This window comes from Leuciscus leuciscus (genome assembly GCF_965113295.1).
Source record: "Leuciscus leuciscus genome assembly, chromosome: 9".
Lineage (NCBI taxonomy): Eukaryota > Metazoa > Chordata > Actinopteri > Cypriniformes > Leuciscidae > Leuciscus > Leuciscus leuciscus.
In genome coordinates, this window is record NC_138733.1 from 17,947,996 (window position 1) to 17,967,564 (window position 19,569).

At 36.5% G+C, this 19,569-nt stretch overlaps 1 protein-coding gene across 2 annotated transcripts in view; it reads left to right on the plus strand.

Moving 5' to 3' along the window:
• Positions 1 to 630: 630 nt before the first annotated feature.
• Positions 631 to 19,569, plus strand: part of alcamb (activated leukocyte cell adhesion molecule b) — a 24,534-nt gene continuing 5,595 nt past the window's right edge. The window contains exons 1-12 of one of the 2 annotated variants that reach the window (XM_082179798.1): positions 631 to 851; positions 13,403 to 13,500; positions 13,817 to 14,021; positions 14,145 to 14,209; positions 14,409 to 14,496; positions 14,854 to 15,027; positions 15,581 to 15,705; positions 15,880 to 16,012; positions 16,117 to 16,229; positions 16,359 to 16,485; positions 17,440 to 17,561; positions 18,865 to 18,997. In XM_082179798.1, the coding sequence (XP_082035924.1) occupies positions 797 to 851; positions 13,403 to 13,500; positions 13,817 to 14,021; positions 14,145 to 14,209; positions 14,409 to 14,496; positions 14,854 to 15,027; positions 15,581 to 15,705; positions 15,880 to 16,012; positions 16,117 to 16,229; positions 16,359 to 16,485; positions 17,440 to 17,561; positions 18,865 to 18,997 (1,438 nt within the window). In that variant the 5' untranslated portion in view covers positions 631 to 796. Of the gene's footprint in view, positions 852 to 933; positions 1,422 to 13,402; positions 13,501 to 13,816; positions 14,022 to 14,144; positions 14,210 to 14,408; positions 14,497 to 14,853; positions 15,028 to 15,580; positions 15,706 to 15,879; positions 16,013 to 16,116; positions 16,230 to 16,358; positions 16,486 to 17,439; positions 17,562 to 18,864; positions 18,998 to 19,569 lie in introns of those variants that run through there. The other variant, XM_082179799.1, reaches the window with a different exon arrangement.

Consider the following 19,569-nt stretch of genomic DNA (forward strand, 5'->3'; position numbering starts at 1 on the left):
GAAAAAAAAATTGTGCTTGTTGGTTTGTCACCAACAAAGCAATGGCCTAAATAGCCTATTGATTGTTTTTGACATATAAACTTAATAATACTCAGATTTTGCTTAATATCCATAGACTAGTGGTCTATTCTGACTCTAAGGCTCTCATCGTTCAAAACGATAGGCCTATTCAAATTTTTGTCTGGTTTAAAAATTGCTGAATGTGGGAAGAAAATTGCAGAAGTGGGATGGCAAATCATATGCTTCAGGCCATTTAGGTCTGATTTATTGTGGGTTTTAGTATTTTAAATAAGTTAAATCATTTGTAAGTCCTTTTGTAGCTCTCTTGGAAGTTTACAGATAATCATTCCTTAACTTTCTGAGGTAGTCCTAAGCATTCAAGCAAGGACACAAAAATTTATAGTGCATTTCATATGAACCAATGTTGTCTTCCATCCATCACAGCCATGGTTTGATGTTGCCAAATCAAACATTACTCAAATAATACTATAGCAGGCTAGCCTAAAGTTAGAGCCACAGAACTTAGATAACAGGACAAGATAAGAGATGTGTCATAAAGTGTTTTCTAGTAGGTTATGTCCACAGCGCAGGGAGGAGCTTGAAGGACAGACCTATAACCGCCCATCACAGCTTCAACAGATGAGACACGTGGGGAACAACCTCAAAGTTTGAATTTTACTGACGTAGCCTACGCTGCCTATACTGTAATTTCTACATCATTATCCAGCAAGGACGCTCTAACGCAAGGATATTATTTCTCAAGATTAAGTGCAACACAGTCCCAGACTGCCGAAAGATGCACTGTACCGCCTTTTTAACGTGTCTGCTCACCGTATGCCTGATAAATCAAGGTAATTCATTTTTACATATATTTATTTTATTAAAATTTTAGAACGTTCGCAAACGTAATTTTAGACGAAATGGACAAGTGAAAGAACTGAGCAGTTTTACTTTTAAGATCATTTGTAAGAGCTTAGAGAATGATCGCACCACGTTATGAAATTATCACGTCCTTTTTAAGAGAAAACGTGCGCGTCAGTTTCACTTGGAATTCTTTCCAAAGCTTTGACAAAACTATTATTTACTTCCTTTATCAGCAACATAATATCACTTCATTTATATGGTCTTCTCCGTATAAAAGTAACATTTATTTCGATACACGCTTTTTGTCGTCCCGCCCCCACCTTTTGCTACTTTTTGCTTGCACCTGTTTCGCTTGTGAAAAAAAAAAAAAACTGTCGGATATTATGCGGTGCAAGTTAAACCTTTATCGGTAGTTAAAATCCGTTAATAATTAATTTAAGCCAATATCTAAGTGTGCCTGTGTATGTTTAATTTTCGTGTGTCTCTCTGTTTGTCTGTCGCGTGTTTAAATACTGGGGCACTGGTTTTCATAGCGCATGTTGTCGTATAGTGCAGCAGTAGCATTCAGGTAAGGAAATAAAGGACACAAAACAAAGGCTCGTCAACATCTATTATTGTTAAGGACCAGAACAGTGCAACTTTATAGAGACTCATTCGCCTTTTGGGCTGGAAAACCAAAAGCATAATGATAGTGTGTCATGTGCTGAAAGATTGTTGGGTTGGAAGACAAGCCTAAACGTTGAGTGAGTTGTGGCGGTTTTGTCCTTAGTTGTAACAAGAGAGAGAGAGAGAGGATTTTTTTTTTTTATTCTATAAACCAGTACTGGATAAGTTGGACTGTAATCATTAAAAGCAGTGGTTAATTCTACTTCGAATACAATTAGTTGTTAAACAGATTCTTACTAATTTTCTTCCCAGAGGAAAATTTGTCACGATTTGGTCATGTGTCTGTTTGAGTCATTATTAGTAGTCAGTTTTATTTCATTTACACCCGTGACTGTTTGAGTCATTCTTAGTAGTCAGTGTTATTTCATTTACACCCGTGACTGTTTGGTTACTAGATTGACCAAACTGAGTTTACAACCAGTAGTTTAGTGCAGCATCTGTTTTTTGTTCTCTCTCTCCACCCCTCCCCCACAACCCCCCTCAAAACACACCATCTGCAATGTCACACCCTGTGTTTCTAGTTTAGCTGGTGGGTTTCTGTCAGTTTGCTGCAAAAATTTCACATTTTTTTCTAAGAAACATGCCCTTCAGTGATAAACTGAAGTTAAGACAGATTTTGTTGAAAATGCAGTACTGAGGTCTCCAAGGTCAGACTTATTTTTGGTGAGAAATTGTCTTCAAGCAACTTTGCTTTTTGTATTGCAGAACTAATTTGCATATTCTCATTATCTTTATGGGCATATGTTGAATGGAAGTTTAATTCTAATTCTGATTTCAGTAAATTTAGACTATATAAAGAATTTTATTTATGTATTTATATGAGACTTTTTTGAATCTTTTATTCAAAGGTGAATCACCCACTTAGAGTTACCCGTCTGCATTATTGCACCATCAAATATTGCTCCGTTTTATTGTCCCATTATAAAAGAAAGCAAATATAGTGCATCAAAGGGCTGTTTACTTTGTTTAGAGGTCCTCTGTGCAATTTATAGGGCTGGTCCATTCATGCATTTATTAATATGCTTCCCTCAGTGAAAGTACTACTGTGGAAATACTATTGTCATCCTCTAGCTTGTACTCTTCTCTTTACTGCAGAAGTACCTCTTTTTCATAGTGGCCTTCATAGGAACCAGTTTATCTGTCATCAGGCAAGACAAGGGAGCAATTGTCCAGTCAAAAGAGAGGAGACACATTGTTTTACAACAGGATAGGCGTGTGTGTGCTTAACAGTGGCACTCTTGACTTGCAGAAATGCGTCCATTGAGATGCATGAAGTCCCCCACGGTTCTCTGTAACCTCCAGTGCACTTTCTGGGGTCTACCCTGCATTTTGGGACAAAAAGTCAGGTTGTTTCACTCTTGTTATTCGGCTTCGCCAAGACCTCCTTCGAACCCCTGCTGACTATATTGTTCGGCAGGTTTTTTTAACTAATGCGTGTACGATTGTGACATCTCCCACAGACTCTTCTCCATTTGTAATTAAATTCAACTGTATACTCCCCACCGAGAAGCCGTTATCTCACCCAGCTCCTTTACATGCACTTCTGTTGAAAAAGACATTGGGTTACATATGAATTACTGCAGTGCATACTTCTGTTCTCTTCATGCATTTCAAAAGCACCATTGAGACTGAAGTATTAAATTGTATGTATTACAATAGATGTTTGTTAAAGGGATAGTTCACCCAAAAATGAAATCGTCATCATTTACTCACCCTCAAGTTGTTCCAAACCTTTATGAGTTTCTTTCTTCCACTGGACACAAAAGAAGATATTTTAAGGAATGTTGGTAACCAGACAGTTGATGGCACTCATTGACTTCCATAGTATTTTTTCCTACTGTAGAAGTCAATGGGGTCTATCAACTGTTTGACAACCAACTTTCTTTAAAATATCTTTTTTGTGTTCAACAGAAGAAAGAAACTCGTACATGTTTGGAACAGGTTAAGTAAATGATGACAATTTTCATTTTTGGGTGAACTATCCCTTTAACCCCATTGAGGTCGAGGCAAATGTATTTGGTTTGCAAATACTCGTGTCTGTCTTTAACCTGAATACTTCTAATATTTTTTACTTCAGGTAATTTTGTAAGATAACTTTTTTTTTTTTTCAGTGTTTTCACAGTAGCAGCTGGGAGGAAGCATCTGTACTTTATATGTTCATTTGAGAGCTCTTAATCCTGCACTGTTTGCGCCGGGATTCAGGAAATGAAACCACCATTACAATAAAGCTGCCTACCCCTCCTTTCCCGCCTTCTCTCCCCCCCCCCCCCCCCCTCTGTCTCTCTCTTTATCTCGGGTAAGGTGAAGCCAGAGGCAGAATTCGAAATCATTTTTACTCCTGCCCCTTCACTTCTGCTTGTTTCCTCATGCATCACGTTTCCTTCTTAAGATCCCCCTTTAGGCATAACCTGACAGAATATTTCAGTTGTTTTAAAATGTTTACTTTTATTTGCATACTGCAGAAGTGCTTTCATAATCTCATTGGTTTCCGCCATAGGATCCATCTTTTTTTTGGTTGCATTTCTCACCAGAGCTGTTAGCGTTAAATGCAATGATTGATTTAGTTTGATTGATACTGATAGCTTAAATGGGAAAATCTGGCTAATAATCAGTTAATCATGCAATAGTTTTTAGAAACAATACTGTGAATGAAAACTTTGCCTCTTCTGAAGCATGTGATCAGATGTGCTCAGGTAGCATTTTCTTTTTATTTTAGTAAACCTATTAAACATATGTTTTGGTTAAAAACTGATCCGAAATGCAACTAGCTGTGCTGGTTAATCTTTAAAGGTGTGGCCACATTTACCATTGTTTGGTGAATTTTCTAAGGCAAAATCCAGTCATTTCCATGCAATCAGGAATTTTGCGTGCAGGGAAAAGTTTTCTCCTCTTAGATTTTGCAACTGGTTCAAGTTTGTCTCATGGATTTGCCTAGTTGACCAACAGAAAGCTGCTTGGTTTGAAAGTGACGTCTGTGTTAGCTGTGCTTAATATATTGCTAAGCTTTTGATAATGGACCTGTTTTCTTATGAAAATTCACCGAAATTTTGCTTATGTCACCACACCTTAAAACGTATCAGTCAACCTCTACTTTGATTCTTTGAAAGTATTGGTCAGATCAAGTTCTGGTACTATTGTAAAATCACAGAAATCTTAGGAGGAGCCCCGAGAAGATCCTGTCTCAATAAAATAGGGCTGTCTCGATAAAATAGGGCTATCTCAAGCCAGGTTTTCAGAGCTGCTTTAAACAACTAGACATGGGTGCTATGTTTTGCAGCAGTCGGCTTTATTAAACCATGATCGGCTAGCTTAGTGATGTCATAGATATGTTTAAGTGGTTAGCCAAAGTGTGGGTCTCGTTTTAGCTTCCTTAGCTGAATGTTTTGATGGTTGGTCTTCAATAATGAACATTACCCCAGCTCATTTACCTCACGTACAGACATACTACGCATTTTTATATACTTTAGGTTATGACTGTCTCCTGATGAATATTCTAACACCAGCATTTTACATCCTATTTAAAAACTGACATATGTCAAGTATTTCCAAAGTTTATGTTCATATTCACAAATGTGATGTTGAGTTCTTGTAGAAAACACAGTAGTACAACTCTATTTAGCATGTTGTTGCATATAAGTGTAGATTGTGTGCACTTAGTTTCTGTTTCTGTTTGCCAAATTCAGTGATCGCCCGCCCTTAACATTTATGGCCCTTCTCATCTGTGCGATTGGCCTGTTTCTTATCAAGCTGGCAATTTGAATATTTGAATACTGATACAGGGAGGGTGAGTTCACGCAAAAATGAAAAACTTGTCATCCATTACTCACCCTCATGTCATTCCAAACCCACAAGACTTTTGTTCATCTTCAAAACACAAATAAAGAGAGAGCTTTCTGTCCCTCCATTGATAGTCCACACAACTACATCTTTGTCGCTTCAAAAGATTCATAAAACGATTCCATATGCATTGTGCAGTTTAGTCTACATTTTCTGAAGAGACACAATCACTATATATGATGAACGGATTGAATTTAGGCTTTTATTCACATATAAACATGAGGGTGAGTATTTGATGATGATGATGATGATATTTAAAACATTGTTTTACATTCCCGTCTAAGCTGCTTTAATGATTCATGATTCCAGTAAATTATTCACTGGTCCATGCTATTCCAAATAATAAGACTGTTTGTCTTTGTAATCTTTAAACAAAATGTAGCTAACTTGCTCTTCCACTGAAACGACTTCACGTTTCTGCTGATGTCACAGATTTTGTGGACTGTTGGAAATATTCATCAGATTATATGCAGAAGATTCCTGAATCTCAGCAGTTTCTGATTCCCGAATCTGAGCAGAAGCCGATTAATCCTGGATCTAAACCGATTCGATCAGATTACGGAAGTAAAGCTGGTTGCAAAAAGAAATCGCATTGAATTTAAAAACAAACATCTTTCAGTTCAAAAGTCGGCGTTTAATGACCCACTATAATGTGGTGCGGGTTAGCGCATACTGATAGTGAAAAGGCAGATGCTTCGATTGTTCCTTTGAAATGTTTCCTTTTTTTCAGCACTTTTGGCCTCTTTCCAATAATCCTTTGACATTATAACTTTGAAGTTTTTTTTTTTTCATGTTTTTTTTTTCAGAAAAGAATAAATGTTTCTTTAGTGGGAACTTTGATGTTGTCTGCTTTTGAGCTGGCATGCCTGCACAGGTAGTGAACAACAGCCGCACCTGTCCCAGATGTCTGTGCTCTCTGTCAACATGAGAGCTATACCTGGCGGCCTTCAGAAATGGCACAGGTTTCTAGTGTTCTCAACAAACACGATTTATATGTAATATACAAATTTTAGTGGCATCAAAGAGGTGCGTCATGGTTGTGACCTCTTCCTTAAAGTGATTGGAATTGAATCCATTTCGTGTAGGCTACTTAAGAAGGTGGGAATCGATTGAAATGTCTTTTACAATGTGAGACTTTTCAGATTTATACAGTTAAGGGTACTAAGTTACCTGGAGTTAATGATTTAAAAAAATTGTTTTATTATTATTGTGACTGGAAATTGTGTGGGAGTTGTTTGGTTATAGCCACTTTCACTTGTGGCTTACACTTCCTGGATATGTGGGTCAGTTGAAGCTATACATTTACATTGATGATTATGATGATTTGCATTCTAAAAATCATCTAAAAAAGGTGTTTTCTTTTTTAGCAGCTATTAGGATCATGTCTTCTCGAATATATGTAGAGAGAAAAGGTCTCTGCTCTGGTAGTTCATCAATAAATACCAATTTTCAATCCAAGTTATGGTTTAAAAATACTTTTTTGAAGTTCCTTCAAAGTCTGCAGTGTTTATACTGCATTTAAGCTGTTTTCTAGGTAGCTTTCTGCAGATGTAGACCCTTAGGCTACAGGAATAATGAAGAAGGAGACAGTTAAGGACCTTCGTGACCTTTTTTTACAAACCTGGCCAGTCCCTGAACTACACAGGAATGTGAAAAAGATCTGATTTGTTGTATCACAGCATCATAGTGGAGGAAAAAGAAAAAAGAGAGAGAACAGTCTCATTAGTAGTGACATACTATCACGTCAGAAACTTTTAAACCTAACATAATTCCTGAGAGTTAATCACTCAGACAGAAAAGGCCTTGAGCTAGTACTCCCTAAGTTCCGCTGTCTATTTTTTGTTGTTTCACTCCCTGCAGAGTGGAGTTCACAGTTGCACAGCACACACCCACCAGCCATGCTTTCTGAAATCAATATTTGCTCTACTTTTGTTTAAACGGGTATAAAGGGGGTCTATATATAGAGCCAGTGCTTGAAGTGGGGAACAAAAGTGCCGGTACTCCCGAGGGGGGTGGGTTGTTGGTGAGGTTGTTCCCCCTCAGCCCCCCCAGTTGCAAGGGCATAGTTTTTGGTTTGAACATTGTGGAGGTTGAAGTGTGAACAGTTTAACGGGGTCCCAGGGCATGCTCCCTCGTGATGTTTATTTATTTGTTTTATTTATTTTTGCAAAATGGCCTTTTGTGGTATCATCCACACATGCAAAGTTGGTTGATAACATAACTGCAATGAAGTAATACTATCACTTGTTTACAAAGTGCCATGTAAAGTCAAACTTACTTAAAATCTTTACTTAAAATTTTGTTATACTGAAAATGTTAATTTCCTGTCATCTCTTGGAACATCTGAAAGCCAGGGGTTTCCTAATATCTGTCATTATTAGCTGAATACATTTTACACAACTGTTTAGTCAATAATTCAAGAAGGTCCAGACTTTAAAGCTCATCTAACTTGTATTTGGCCTTGTAAAAAAGTAACATAGTTCTTGTAATTGTTTAACTATAGAATTTATTACAATAATGTTATAATTACAGGTAAGGCCATTGATGGCTCCTCATCAAGCAAGCTTCCCATGCTTAGGCCAATGTTAACATTGTTCTTTCTTTTTTTTTAATCTGTAGTATTTATGAAAAATAGCAACCCATTTAGAAACTATAGCTACAACATGCCACAGTTGTAATATAAATCTTTAATGAAAAATCTATTCCCTTAAAGTCCCCCAGTGGTGAAAATCAAGCTTTTAATGTGTTTTATGTCTATGTGGTGTTTTTAATATTTAATCTAAGACAAACCATGTGCAAATGCATAAGTCAACACCATTGCTAAGTATTTTCTCCTTAAAACTGCGGTGAACCAAAGACAGTCTCAAAAACACGGTTTGAAATCGCTGGTGTTTCTGACGTCACAAACTACCTTGTAACCAATCACGGCAACGAGTGGATCTCTGAGCTGGTGTGAGTGAGTGGGGACGGGGCGGGGCCAATTTGCATATTCATAGAACCGCGTATACTAAATGAGGCAAGGGTGTAGAGTTATATTCAAGCTATTTTAAGGCACAAATAAAAAAAAATTTCAAGGAATAAACGTTTAAATGTCATTTTGATGATCAAAAATGAGTTTTAAGGCATACATTTATTGACTACAGGGGGACTTTAACAGATTATCTATTATAAATTCTACAAGTTAGTCAAAATTTACTGCAATAAATACAACAGAATGTGATAAATTCTAGTAAGGGTGGTCATGAGGAGTTAAAGTTAAAGGAGTCCTCTTTTCATCAGTCTTTTTAGTTTATGTGGCTGTTTTAGATCATATTTGACTTTCTCCATACGTTTTAATGTAAATTCTCAATAGAATCATCATCGCGATAGGAACAGCTTGAGCAAATCTTATCACACTTTTGGAACGCCCCTAAGGTGATTTGCGCGCCACTCACGCAAAATTAAACAATTGGGCTTCAGTCATATTGGGCAGATAATTGGTCAGTTTAGGTCGTACAGCCTACAAAAGCTCAGAATGCGCGATGTATATGGTTAATTAATAGTTCTATGTTTCGATGTGGGCGGTCAGAGTACAGACAGCATTGCCGGTAAGCAAGAAAAAGCGAGGGTACACGTAGTGGAGGTTTGTGTATTGCCCCATCTCAAGCACTGTATAGGATGGAATTGTTTTGGGCCCTCTCACAACTTGAGAGCCAGCCCTTGTAGAGCCCAGAGAAAGAGCTCATTTAACTCTCAATGCAAGCTCGCTGACCTCTGTGTTTAGGCACCAAATTTGATTGGTATTTCAGTGGCTGCAAGCAAATGCTGATGTTGTGAACACAAGGGCCCCTCCAGGATCTTGTGGAATGCAAATGCCAGTAGCCTCGAGGCATCAGGGAGCAGGGAGACTGGTTTAGGAAGAGATAAAGGTGCTCTCCCTGTCCATGCAAAAATACGAGACAACCTTGCTGTCTTGTGAAATGCTTTTGAGATATGTTTAACAGAACACCTTTGATGTTAGGGAATGTTGTTAATCAAAGACCACACGAAAACTTCTGAGTCTAATTGCTCGAACATAAATTTGTGAAGATTCGAAGTCAAGACTGACTGCCTCAACGTGCTCATTAGTTTTACGTTTAAAAGTGTCTATTAATTTTATACTGCGTGCCATCATGTCTAAGTATGTTCATACCTTGGTTAACTGATAACCTGGATGATCTTAGAAACTTGCTGTTTTGACCTTAATTTCTCAAATGCTACCAGGATCTCATAACTTACCTGATGTAATCGGGTCAATGACATGAGACATGACATCTTATTTATGTTATCTAATAATTTATTACAAAATACATTAAAATGCAATTCACATATCTTCTGTCATAAGAATGTTTTTAATTTCGAAATTAAATAAATCTTGATATTTTTTTAGGCCCGTAAAGTCAAAATATTTTGATCTTATCATAATGAAGAAGCCACATTAAAAGAATGAAATTCTTGAAAAGGAAACCTTAAGTATATTATCATCATATTTGATCTTCTAATTCCCTCATGATGGTGAGTCATGGTCTCTAAGTCTCTTGAAATATCAGTTAATTGTACCTTTTTATGATGAGGCAAAGTTAGTTCTGATCATCATGTGGTGCAACTTTTCATTTTTGTATATTTATCAATATCAGTTAATAATTTAGGATATTTCTAGCAAAACTTTCAATAAATTGAAAGTTTTCTTGAAAATGGTGTGCACGTTTTTTTTTTAAACCAACTTGAATACAAAGACTTTGTTTTTAATAAATCTGCACACGGTTTAACAACATTTTTAAAGATTTTTCCTTTTCTTTATCATCGCTCTAAACATGCTGGGTTGTTTCAACCCATGTTTGGGTCAAATATGGACAAAAACACCCATTGGGTTTAAAAATTAAACCAATGGTTGGGTTTGTGCATATTTGACCCAAACATAGGTTGAAACAACCCAGCAATTTTTTAGAGCTTTGAATTTAAGATAAGATAAGATTCTGCAGCGGCAGCAGAATGAACAGTCTGTCATAATAACCTTGAACTAGTAAATTGCTTTTGGGGTTAATGGACCTCTACGGAAGCTGCATGACTGTATTTTGTTAATAGTTCGCTATTTAGTTTAATAGCCGCTCACGAATGGGGGGGGGGGCTGTCGGTGAATCCTCTGGGTCACTATTGAATCTGCCATGATCTACTGTCAGACGCAGACATTCTTTAAGTTCCCCGGGGGGCCCTGCTATCAAATACATAATTTAGAACTTAATGGATGTGATTTCTGAGTGCACTTATCACTTATGAGTCCAACCTGCTTGATGAGTTTTGTTTTGAGAGCCATTTCAGGCCCGTCGTAGACATAATTTATGGCATTTTCAAGGAAGCCTAATGGCTCTTGTATGTTGGAGTGAGTAAAGAAGGACATTTGGTGTAATAAGACAGACTCCAAATCAATTCCCGGGTCGTCTGTGTCTCCTGGATATTCACCATGGTGGCGGGGCTGTTCTTGGCAACAATGGACACATGATCTCTTAACTGACTCATCCTCAGGTTAATGGTTTACGAACATCCTCTTGGCCTGTGAGAGCCATTGTATTTCTTTGAGCCTTATATGGCATTCAATTTGACTGCTAAAATTAATTAATTGTTGATTTTATTGAAATATGTCCACAATTTTCATTTAAACATTTAATGTTTATTTAGTTATAAACATAGTATAATTTTTTTAATGTATTAAATAAGGTCCACAAGTCTGAAACCACAAGATTATTCATTTTTTCCCAAATTATATTGTTGTTATTTTTTATTTTGGACATTTTTCTGATTTTAATAGATGTTTTCCATCAAGAGATTTTCAGCAACATAGAGTTTTAACAACAGGTGCATGGAGAAGCTCCCGCTGTAGCACCTGTTCATGAAACAAAGAGCAGAGGGACGAGGGGGTTGGGAGGCCTGTGCCATTTGTTTACTTCACCTGGTGCTGGTTTTGTAGCTCTGAGGGCAATTTGACACTCAATCCTTTGCTTTTTTAGTGTGTCAGCTAGCATCCATTTGCTTTATGCTTCTTCTACTTAATGCTCCATTTTCACTCCAAGTCAACATATATGTCATGCTAAAAAAAACAGACAGCTGTTTGATTGAAATCTAATGGTGTAGATCCAGATTGTCCATTCCAGGTCTTACAAATGTATTGTTACAGTTAAGGTCTTAATCACAAAAACAAACCCGGCAGATTCGTCATCAGGGTCTTGTATGATCCTGAAGGTTTTTTTTTTTTTTTTAGCACTGACCAGCTTTACTGTACATAGTAATTTATTTTGTGAGGGGAAAAGAGACATCAGAGTGACACAGGAGTTGCCTGGGACAGTGGTGAAATTGTAGGGGCCATTATAAAAAATATATAAAGCTGAACTGGAAAGTCACCCTATCTATCTTCTAAAATCTAAATGCATGTTATTGATCGTATTGTGATCAATTCATCAGTGCGTGTCTAATTTTCAAAACTGTTTTGACCTCGTAACATTTAATAAAAATGTCTGGATCTTCTGGACTTCTCTCTAGTGATGTACAAAGGACTTTTCCAATCATTAGTCCACTTAAACTCCACCCTTGCAGGATTGCATTGATCTGCCTTCACTTTTGAGTGCAACGCCCAATTCTCAAAATCCAGTCAACAGCAATTGCGTAGGACCAAGTCCCTGTCCTACTTTTTTTTATTATTTTTTTTATCACAATATTGAAGAAGTGATCTGTTGGTACTTGGGTTTCTACAGAAAGGCGCAATTGACCATCAGAATGAAGTATTCCAAAAAGAATACTTATAATAATGATCCATGTTGCTAACATGCATATTAACTTCCAGCCCATATTATATGAAGTGGATTAGTTGCATTAGAAATTATTAGAATGTACATCCTTGCTCTTACAGGTTTTGTAAAAAACATGGCCAGGAACTGAATCTAGTTTTATGACATCTCCATACATCCGGACCACACTCCACTTAGCAGTAAGACAGAAATGTATCTTAGCATAACAATGAAGCTAATAACTGTGTGGCCACAGGCCGCAGTGAGGGCTTTGAGCACAATCTTTTCTCTCCCACTGGGTTCATCTGACATTTAATGAACCTGTACACTGTATGCCTTTCGTTTTTCCAGACACAAGATGGAAGTTTATATACAGAAAACTTGCTACAGAATAATTAACTTTGAACTTTTACAGTAAATCCTAAATAAGTTGTGTGGAAGGTTCAGTCAAGCTTTACATTTCTTGATGCATTTCAGTGGAATTTTGTCAGAAGGATGCGGTTTTGAGCCTCAATCTTATCTCATACTTTTATCAGGCCTTCTGTTGACAGTTATCCATCCCAACTGCTGAGGTCCCATTCTCAGAAGTGTAGTTGGCACATCAAACCGGTTTTACTTGCTTTGGTGTTTGTCTAGAAATTGGATTCAAAGCCTTTTTCCAATTTGAGTATTTAGTTTCAGGTGAATCTCATGTCAAATTGATGTGTACTGAAAACCCAAAGAGTCTGATTGAAATGGCCAACAGAAACGTTCGTTTTTCATTTAAAAAATGAGTAGCATAAGTGTTTTTTCCCATAAAAACCTCTATTAAAAATCTAGAGATAAAAATGTTTGAAACAAAGTTAGTTTTTTTGTTTTTGTTTTTACCTGCCGATATTTGCGTCATTAAATTGTTAAACAAAACTTAAGTTATTTTATTTAGTGACTGTTTGTCAGAGAACAAGACTTCTCTCTTTCAGCAAAGACATTCTCTTAGCAAAAAACTCTTTGAATATTCAAATCACCCAGGCAAATTGTAATATTTAAATAATATTAAAATAACACTGCAAAGACCCTCTTGACCTGAAATCAAGCATATTAGTTGCAAAATACAAACCTATAACAAAATGAGAATATCATTGTATATATGTCTATTTGATTAGGTTTACTTTAGACTTTGTGTGTTCCATCATAGGATGTTTTCACAACGCATTGTATTCACTGTCAAACTTTTTAATTTTTTTTATTGTGCATTTTAGTGAGTGGCTTGGAAACTGTCACTGGAAAGTATGGAGACACTGTTGAAATCCCATGCAACAATGGCCGTGTCATGGAAGGGTTTGTTAAATGGAAATACGTAAGTTTGAGATTTACTTATTTATTTTTCTCTCATAAATTTACAGTGTGTCATTTCTCTGGAGTTTAAAAAAATAACTTTCCAAACTGGTATCCCAAATATTTACATATATCGCCACTTCCCTCTCTATTATTGTTAAGACAAACTACTCAAGAAAGTAGACTTCACAAGAAATCCCACCCCCAAACTAATGATAGTGGCTAATTTGTTTTAAAAGCACTACAGAGCCACAGTGTTTACACTTGAACATGAATGTCAATGTATGAATGGCGCAATTGTCGTTGTCTCTGTTAAACATGTTTTTTACATGCACTAGGACACCGATGGCAACATTCTGGTGAAACATGTTGGTCAGAATGCCTCTATTTCAAACGATGCGAACTACAAGAACAGAGTCGGTATCAAACAAGATTTTGGCCTCATCATCAGAGAAGTGACCATGGCAGATCAGAAAACCTTCACCTGCATGGTGGTGGGGGAAGATGACATTTTTGAGTACCCTGTTCAACTGGTCATTTACAGTAAGAATCGTGCACAATAGAAACTTTTTCATATGTATAATGATAGAAGTTCTGATAACTAAGTGCTAATATTATTGAATGCATTTATGAACTACACTGTCTAACAGTTTCCTCTCTTTTCAGAGCTTCCATCACGACCTCAGATTACAAACCAAACGACTGCGATGGCAGTTGGCAAACTAACCAAGGTATGTGTATATATTAGACACAACATGCGAGCACTGAGCACTGGATGAAATATTATTTGCAGTAAATACAGCATGAATGTGATTTAAAGACTTGACAGATTCTTATATGCACTGTGCACTGGAAGTTTCACATAAATCCACATATAAGTCCTCTTAATATCTGCATTAATATTGTTTGGGGTGTTTATTTTTGTCTCAGTTAGCGCAGTGTCGTACTGAAAGTGCCAATCCAGCTGCCAACATCACATGGTTCAAGAACAAAACTCCACTTTTGTCTGATGGAGCAGGTAGAGTGAAATATGGTGAAAGTTGCAGTTCACCCAAATATTTGCCATCATTTACTCACCCTCATTTCATTCCAAATCTGTGTGACACAAATTAAATAAATAAAAACCTCAATGTTTCAATGCTGTTTCAATAATGGGTAATGATGCTTTCCAACTTTGAAAAAGAGGAAAAAGCACCATAAAACGATCATAAAAGTGGTTCTCCATTTGTGTGAAAGTCAAAAAGTTTGTAAAAGCATAAGGGTCAGTTTCAAATTATTAAAGAGTAAATGGTTACAGATTTAGTTTTATTCTAAGGTGCTATTTCTTTAAATTTTATTTCCCTTTATCAATTTTATTTCTTTTCTTTTTTTTCAGCCATTAAAATCAGTACAACTGTGGATGTTGATAAAGCGACGGGACTGTCTTCAACAAAATCTGACCTTGAGTATACAGCAGTGAAGGGAGACATTGGTGCCAATTTCACTTGTCAGATTCAACACATCCGGTCTGCTAACATGGATTCCTCCCCTCTTATCTTCACTGTGAACTGTTAGTATCTTTCTTATACTGCTTTCTTATTCTTTCTTATAGTATTTGGATAATGTTGTGCCTTTTTGGCAAGTTTTTAATCATAATCCTTCTACTTTCCTCTGTAATTCAGTTCCAAACAATCTCACTGAAAGCAAATGAATTCAAAACTGAAGTGGTTAATTGTCTAATGTTGAGCATAATTCACAGAATTATTCACAATAACCCTCTTTCCATTTGAAGTAGCCATGAAAAAGAGGCCTTATCAGAATCAAATGGCTTGTTGAATTTCGTCCAATAAGATATGTAATTTGGCCTTTCAGGAGCAGGCCGTTTAGATGTTGAATGGGGTTTTGTCTTGCCTCTGGCTATTATTGTGAAGGTACTAGTCCACTGCTAACTCTCAAATGCATTTCACACCACGAGAGCACTCCCAAAGCCTCAACTCTTGAGCTGAAGGACCTCTTCTGGCTCATAAGGAGCTTTTCTGAAGTGCCCTTATCTGCATGGGCTCTGGCAGGGCTTTTCTGTGCTGTGCTGTCCTCCCTGATTTACACAAACCCTCTCTCCACAGACCCTACCGAGAAGGTCAGTCTTCAAGTGGTGTCCCAGGGTCCTTTTAAGGAAGGGGACAACGTGACCCTCAAATGCACTGCAGACGGAAACCCTCCACCTTCTAGCTACATCTTCTACATGAAGGTAAATCTTCTCAGATTTGTATTTATTTATATTTATATAGCGGCTTTAACCAAGGCTCAAGGTTAACCCATTAACTCAAGGTGTTCACTTTGTTCGTTCCTTAGTCGTCAGTCAGGAAACGATGGCTGCGTTTCGACTCAAACTGCTGCTAAATCTGTCTTTCTTTATCTTTAGGGAGAGAAAAAGACAGTGGAGAACTCCAACACATACACCTTGACCAATGTCACCCGAAAAAGCACTGGAGACTACAAATGTTCTCTGGTGGACAGTGAGGATATGGCGGCTTCTGTACCCATCACAGTTGAATGTAAGGAAATACTTCTGGATTCTTTCTTTTTTAATAATTGAGATATTTTGGATTGATTTTCAAAGTAAAAAATGTGACCGTTAGCTCTGTCTTTTTTCCAAAAGATCTTGATGTGGTTCTTAGCACCGCTGGTAAAATTGTCAAGGGACTTGGCGAGCGTCTTGAGATGACCGTAAACGTTAGCGCTTCAGGAACATCACAAACATCTTGGAAAAAGGTAGAAAGTGAATATCTCTTATAAAATATTGTCATTAAAAACTAGGGCACACATGAGTACTCACCCCTATAAAAAACTAAACCTTATGTTGATTTCTAGTCATTCATAAATGCTGAAACTTTTTTTTAGGGCAATAACAAGCTGGCTAGCCAGCCCAAGTTTGAAAAGTTGAAGTACTCCGACTCTGGTGTGTATGAGTGTGTTGTTTCCATGGCTGGCCTCAAGAAGACACGAACATTTGAATTAATAGTTCAAGGTAAGATGAATATTGAATTTATAAAGTAGAGATGCACCGATCGACCGGCCAGGGACCGGAATCGGACGATTTTGTATTCCGCATAATTTTACTAATTCCCGCAGGTTTGGCGTTCACACAAAAAGCATGCACCACTGATCTATATAAGTGGAGCGCACAAGCCTCCTCTCAGTCTCAAGCAGCTTGTGAGTCACAAGTATCAAAATGAGTGGCTTACTGCGCTTAAATGGTCAAATACACACAAAATTATGTCGAAATGCCCGTCTTGGCGAGTATTAAACAGTCAGTTTTGGAACCTAATTAGTTGAGGAAGATAACGCCAGTATATTGGATCCCACAAACTCTTAAAGTGACAGCGGTCTAATATTCCTGCTGCTGTCTGTCATGTTAATAAAAGAACAAAAGACAAAGAAAATCACTCTCTGCTCTTAACAAAATAACTTGTGTAACTAATTGTATGCATTAATCTGTATTTAATTTTTACAATTCCAGTGTTATTTTACATCTGATTACTTTAATTTCTTAATATTTCTTACCTGAATATACTGTATACCCACCTGATAAACCAAAGCTGTATTTATTTCATATTTCTCTCTTTATTCTATTTGATTTATTTGTGCTGTTGTTTGAAATGTATTTGGTCTTATTTTATTACTGTCTTTTTACTTGTTTTTTTAATGAAAATAAATGTTTTCACTGAAGAAAGACTTTTTTTTTTTGTATATGCTGTCAATTATAGTTCTTTGAAAGAAAATCGGAATTGGCAGGTCACACTTAAAAAAAAAAAAAATCGGGATCGGACAAGAAATTTGCAATCGGTGCATCTCTATTATAATAAAGTATGCATTTGCTTTAGCTGTTGACCACATTCCAAATGCGTTGTAACCATTGTAAATCATAGAAATGCTTTTTTGAATGACCATTTTTGATAGCTGATGACATGTGTTTTTGCAGGTTCTCCAGTGATCAAGGAACTGACCAAGAAGCGTGATGTTGGAAACGTGAACAAGGTCCTGACTTGTGAGGCTGAAGGCTTTCCAAAACCCACAGTACAGTGGAGTGTCAATGGCACAGATGTAAGTCTGAACTATCTGACACACTTCATTCTTGTTATGAAGTAATATGAAGAAATATGCTCTGGTCAAGCTAGTTAAAGGTTTTCCAACCAACTCACAAAACATCACAGAATTCATCAAATATTTGCCATTGCTAATACCTAATGACTTTCTGGAGTAGGATGATGATGATGATGATGATGATGATGATGATGATGATGATGATGATGATGATGATGTCATTAGAGAGCTGACTTGTGTTATTAAACAAAAGTTAAGTTAAATTGAGGATACAGGAAAAACCTCCAATAAAACTTTTCACCAATAAAAACAATATTCCCCAGAAGGCATGTTTTGTTTAGAAAGAAAAAAAAACTGGAATATTTCTAAATAAATTTGCTGTTTTCATATTCATGAAAAACAAAAGGCCATTTGCCAGGTGTTCATGTTTTTCAATGCAGATCACTGGGGGACAAGGTAACATGGCATCATTCTTTCAAAGCAAGGAGCGAAATTATATTTGTTCACTGTGAATCGTGATGCAGTGATAGAAGACAACTAATATGATTTCCATCTGTAATATTTTTAAATGTATATTTTTATATATCAAATGCACTGCGTGTCTTCTTAGTCTCAATCTGTAACTAAAGGACTTTCTTTGGCTTTTTAAGTAGATTTTTTATTATTATTAAAACCTGAAACTAAGCCTTCCTTAAAGCTTTTGTTATGACATTTCTGAGCATCTGAGCTCTTTTAGAATTCATCTTCCAGGGTTTATTGCTGCTTTCAACAGTGAAAGAATCTGAAAAGAGTAAAACTGTGCATCTCTTATTTTGGACAAAAGCTAGCAGCACATTTTTGAATTGCTAAAGATGTTCTCACTGTGACAGCAGTGACAATGGGTCAGAATGTATTTTGTTAAACAAAGCAGTTATAGTACCCATATCAGGATGCACTAGGAGAAGGTCACTATTCAAACACACCAGACAAGTAGTGCGCTTGAATGGATGCAGGAAGCAATTAAAAATGATGAGGCTTTTACATACATCCTGTATTATGTGGTTCTGTATTGGTACAAATTTAGCTGTCAGTGCAACTCATCAGATGTGCATTACCTCATTGCCTGTGTACCTTTCTGCTTTCTCTTTGTCTAAGTACATGCCTCCTTAAAAGTGAAACTGTTAGTGCACAGGGCAATAGCGCTCTCTAGTGGTGACCATAATCCTTTACAAAAGAGCTTGTACTTCCCATTTCGTTGTTTTAAATATGTCAAGTTATAATAGCTGTGAATGTTTAATGTTGATGTTATGTGCTGTATTTGCAGGTTGGTGAGAGTACTGATGTGGATGGCATAGTCACATACAGCATCACTATCATTCCAAGGGTCAATCTCACTGTGTCCTGCATGGTCTCTAATGTTTTGGGCTCTGTAAATAAGAGCATTAATGTGTCACCACGTAAGTGTAACCTCTTTCCACTCTTATCTGACTTCCGAACCCTCATGCATCACAGGATTTTTCCTGTATAGTTTATTGAAATTGTTTAATTCATTTTTAGCAAAATCATTAAGACAAAACTTTTAAAAATAGAAGATTTGTAAATGGCAGTGTTTGACATCTGAAATGACACTTATTTATTAAATTCAAGTCACATCCCACCAAGATCAAGTTTGTGTTTTAAACATTATTCTGCATCTAATATAATAACGGTAACACTTTACAATAAGGTCCCATTAGTTAATGCATTGACTAAAAATAGCTAACAATGAATAATTTATAATCTTTAACGCTGATAAATCAGAATACAACTGTTCATTGATTAGTTCATGTCAGCTCAGGTCCATTAAATAATGTTATTAAGATTTAATAAATTAACATTAAGATGAATAAATGCTTTATCTTTTTTTGTGTTAATGTTAACAAATGGAATATTGCAAAGTGTTACCATAATAAATATAATAGAGTAGCAAATATATTTTTGTGTAGCTTTTATTTGATGACCTTAGAATATCATTCACAGTACAAACACA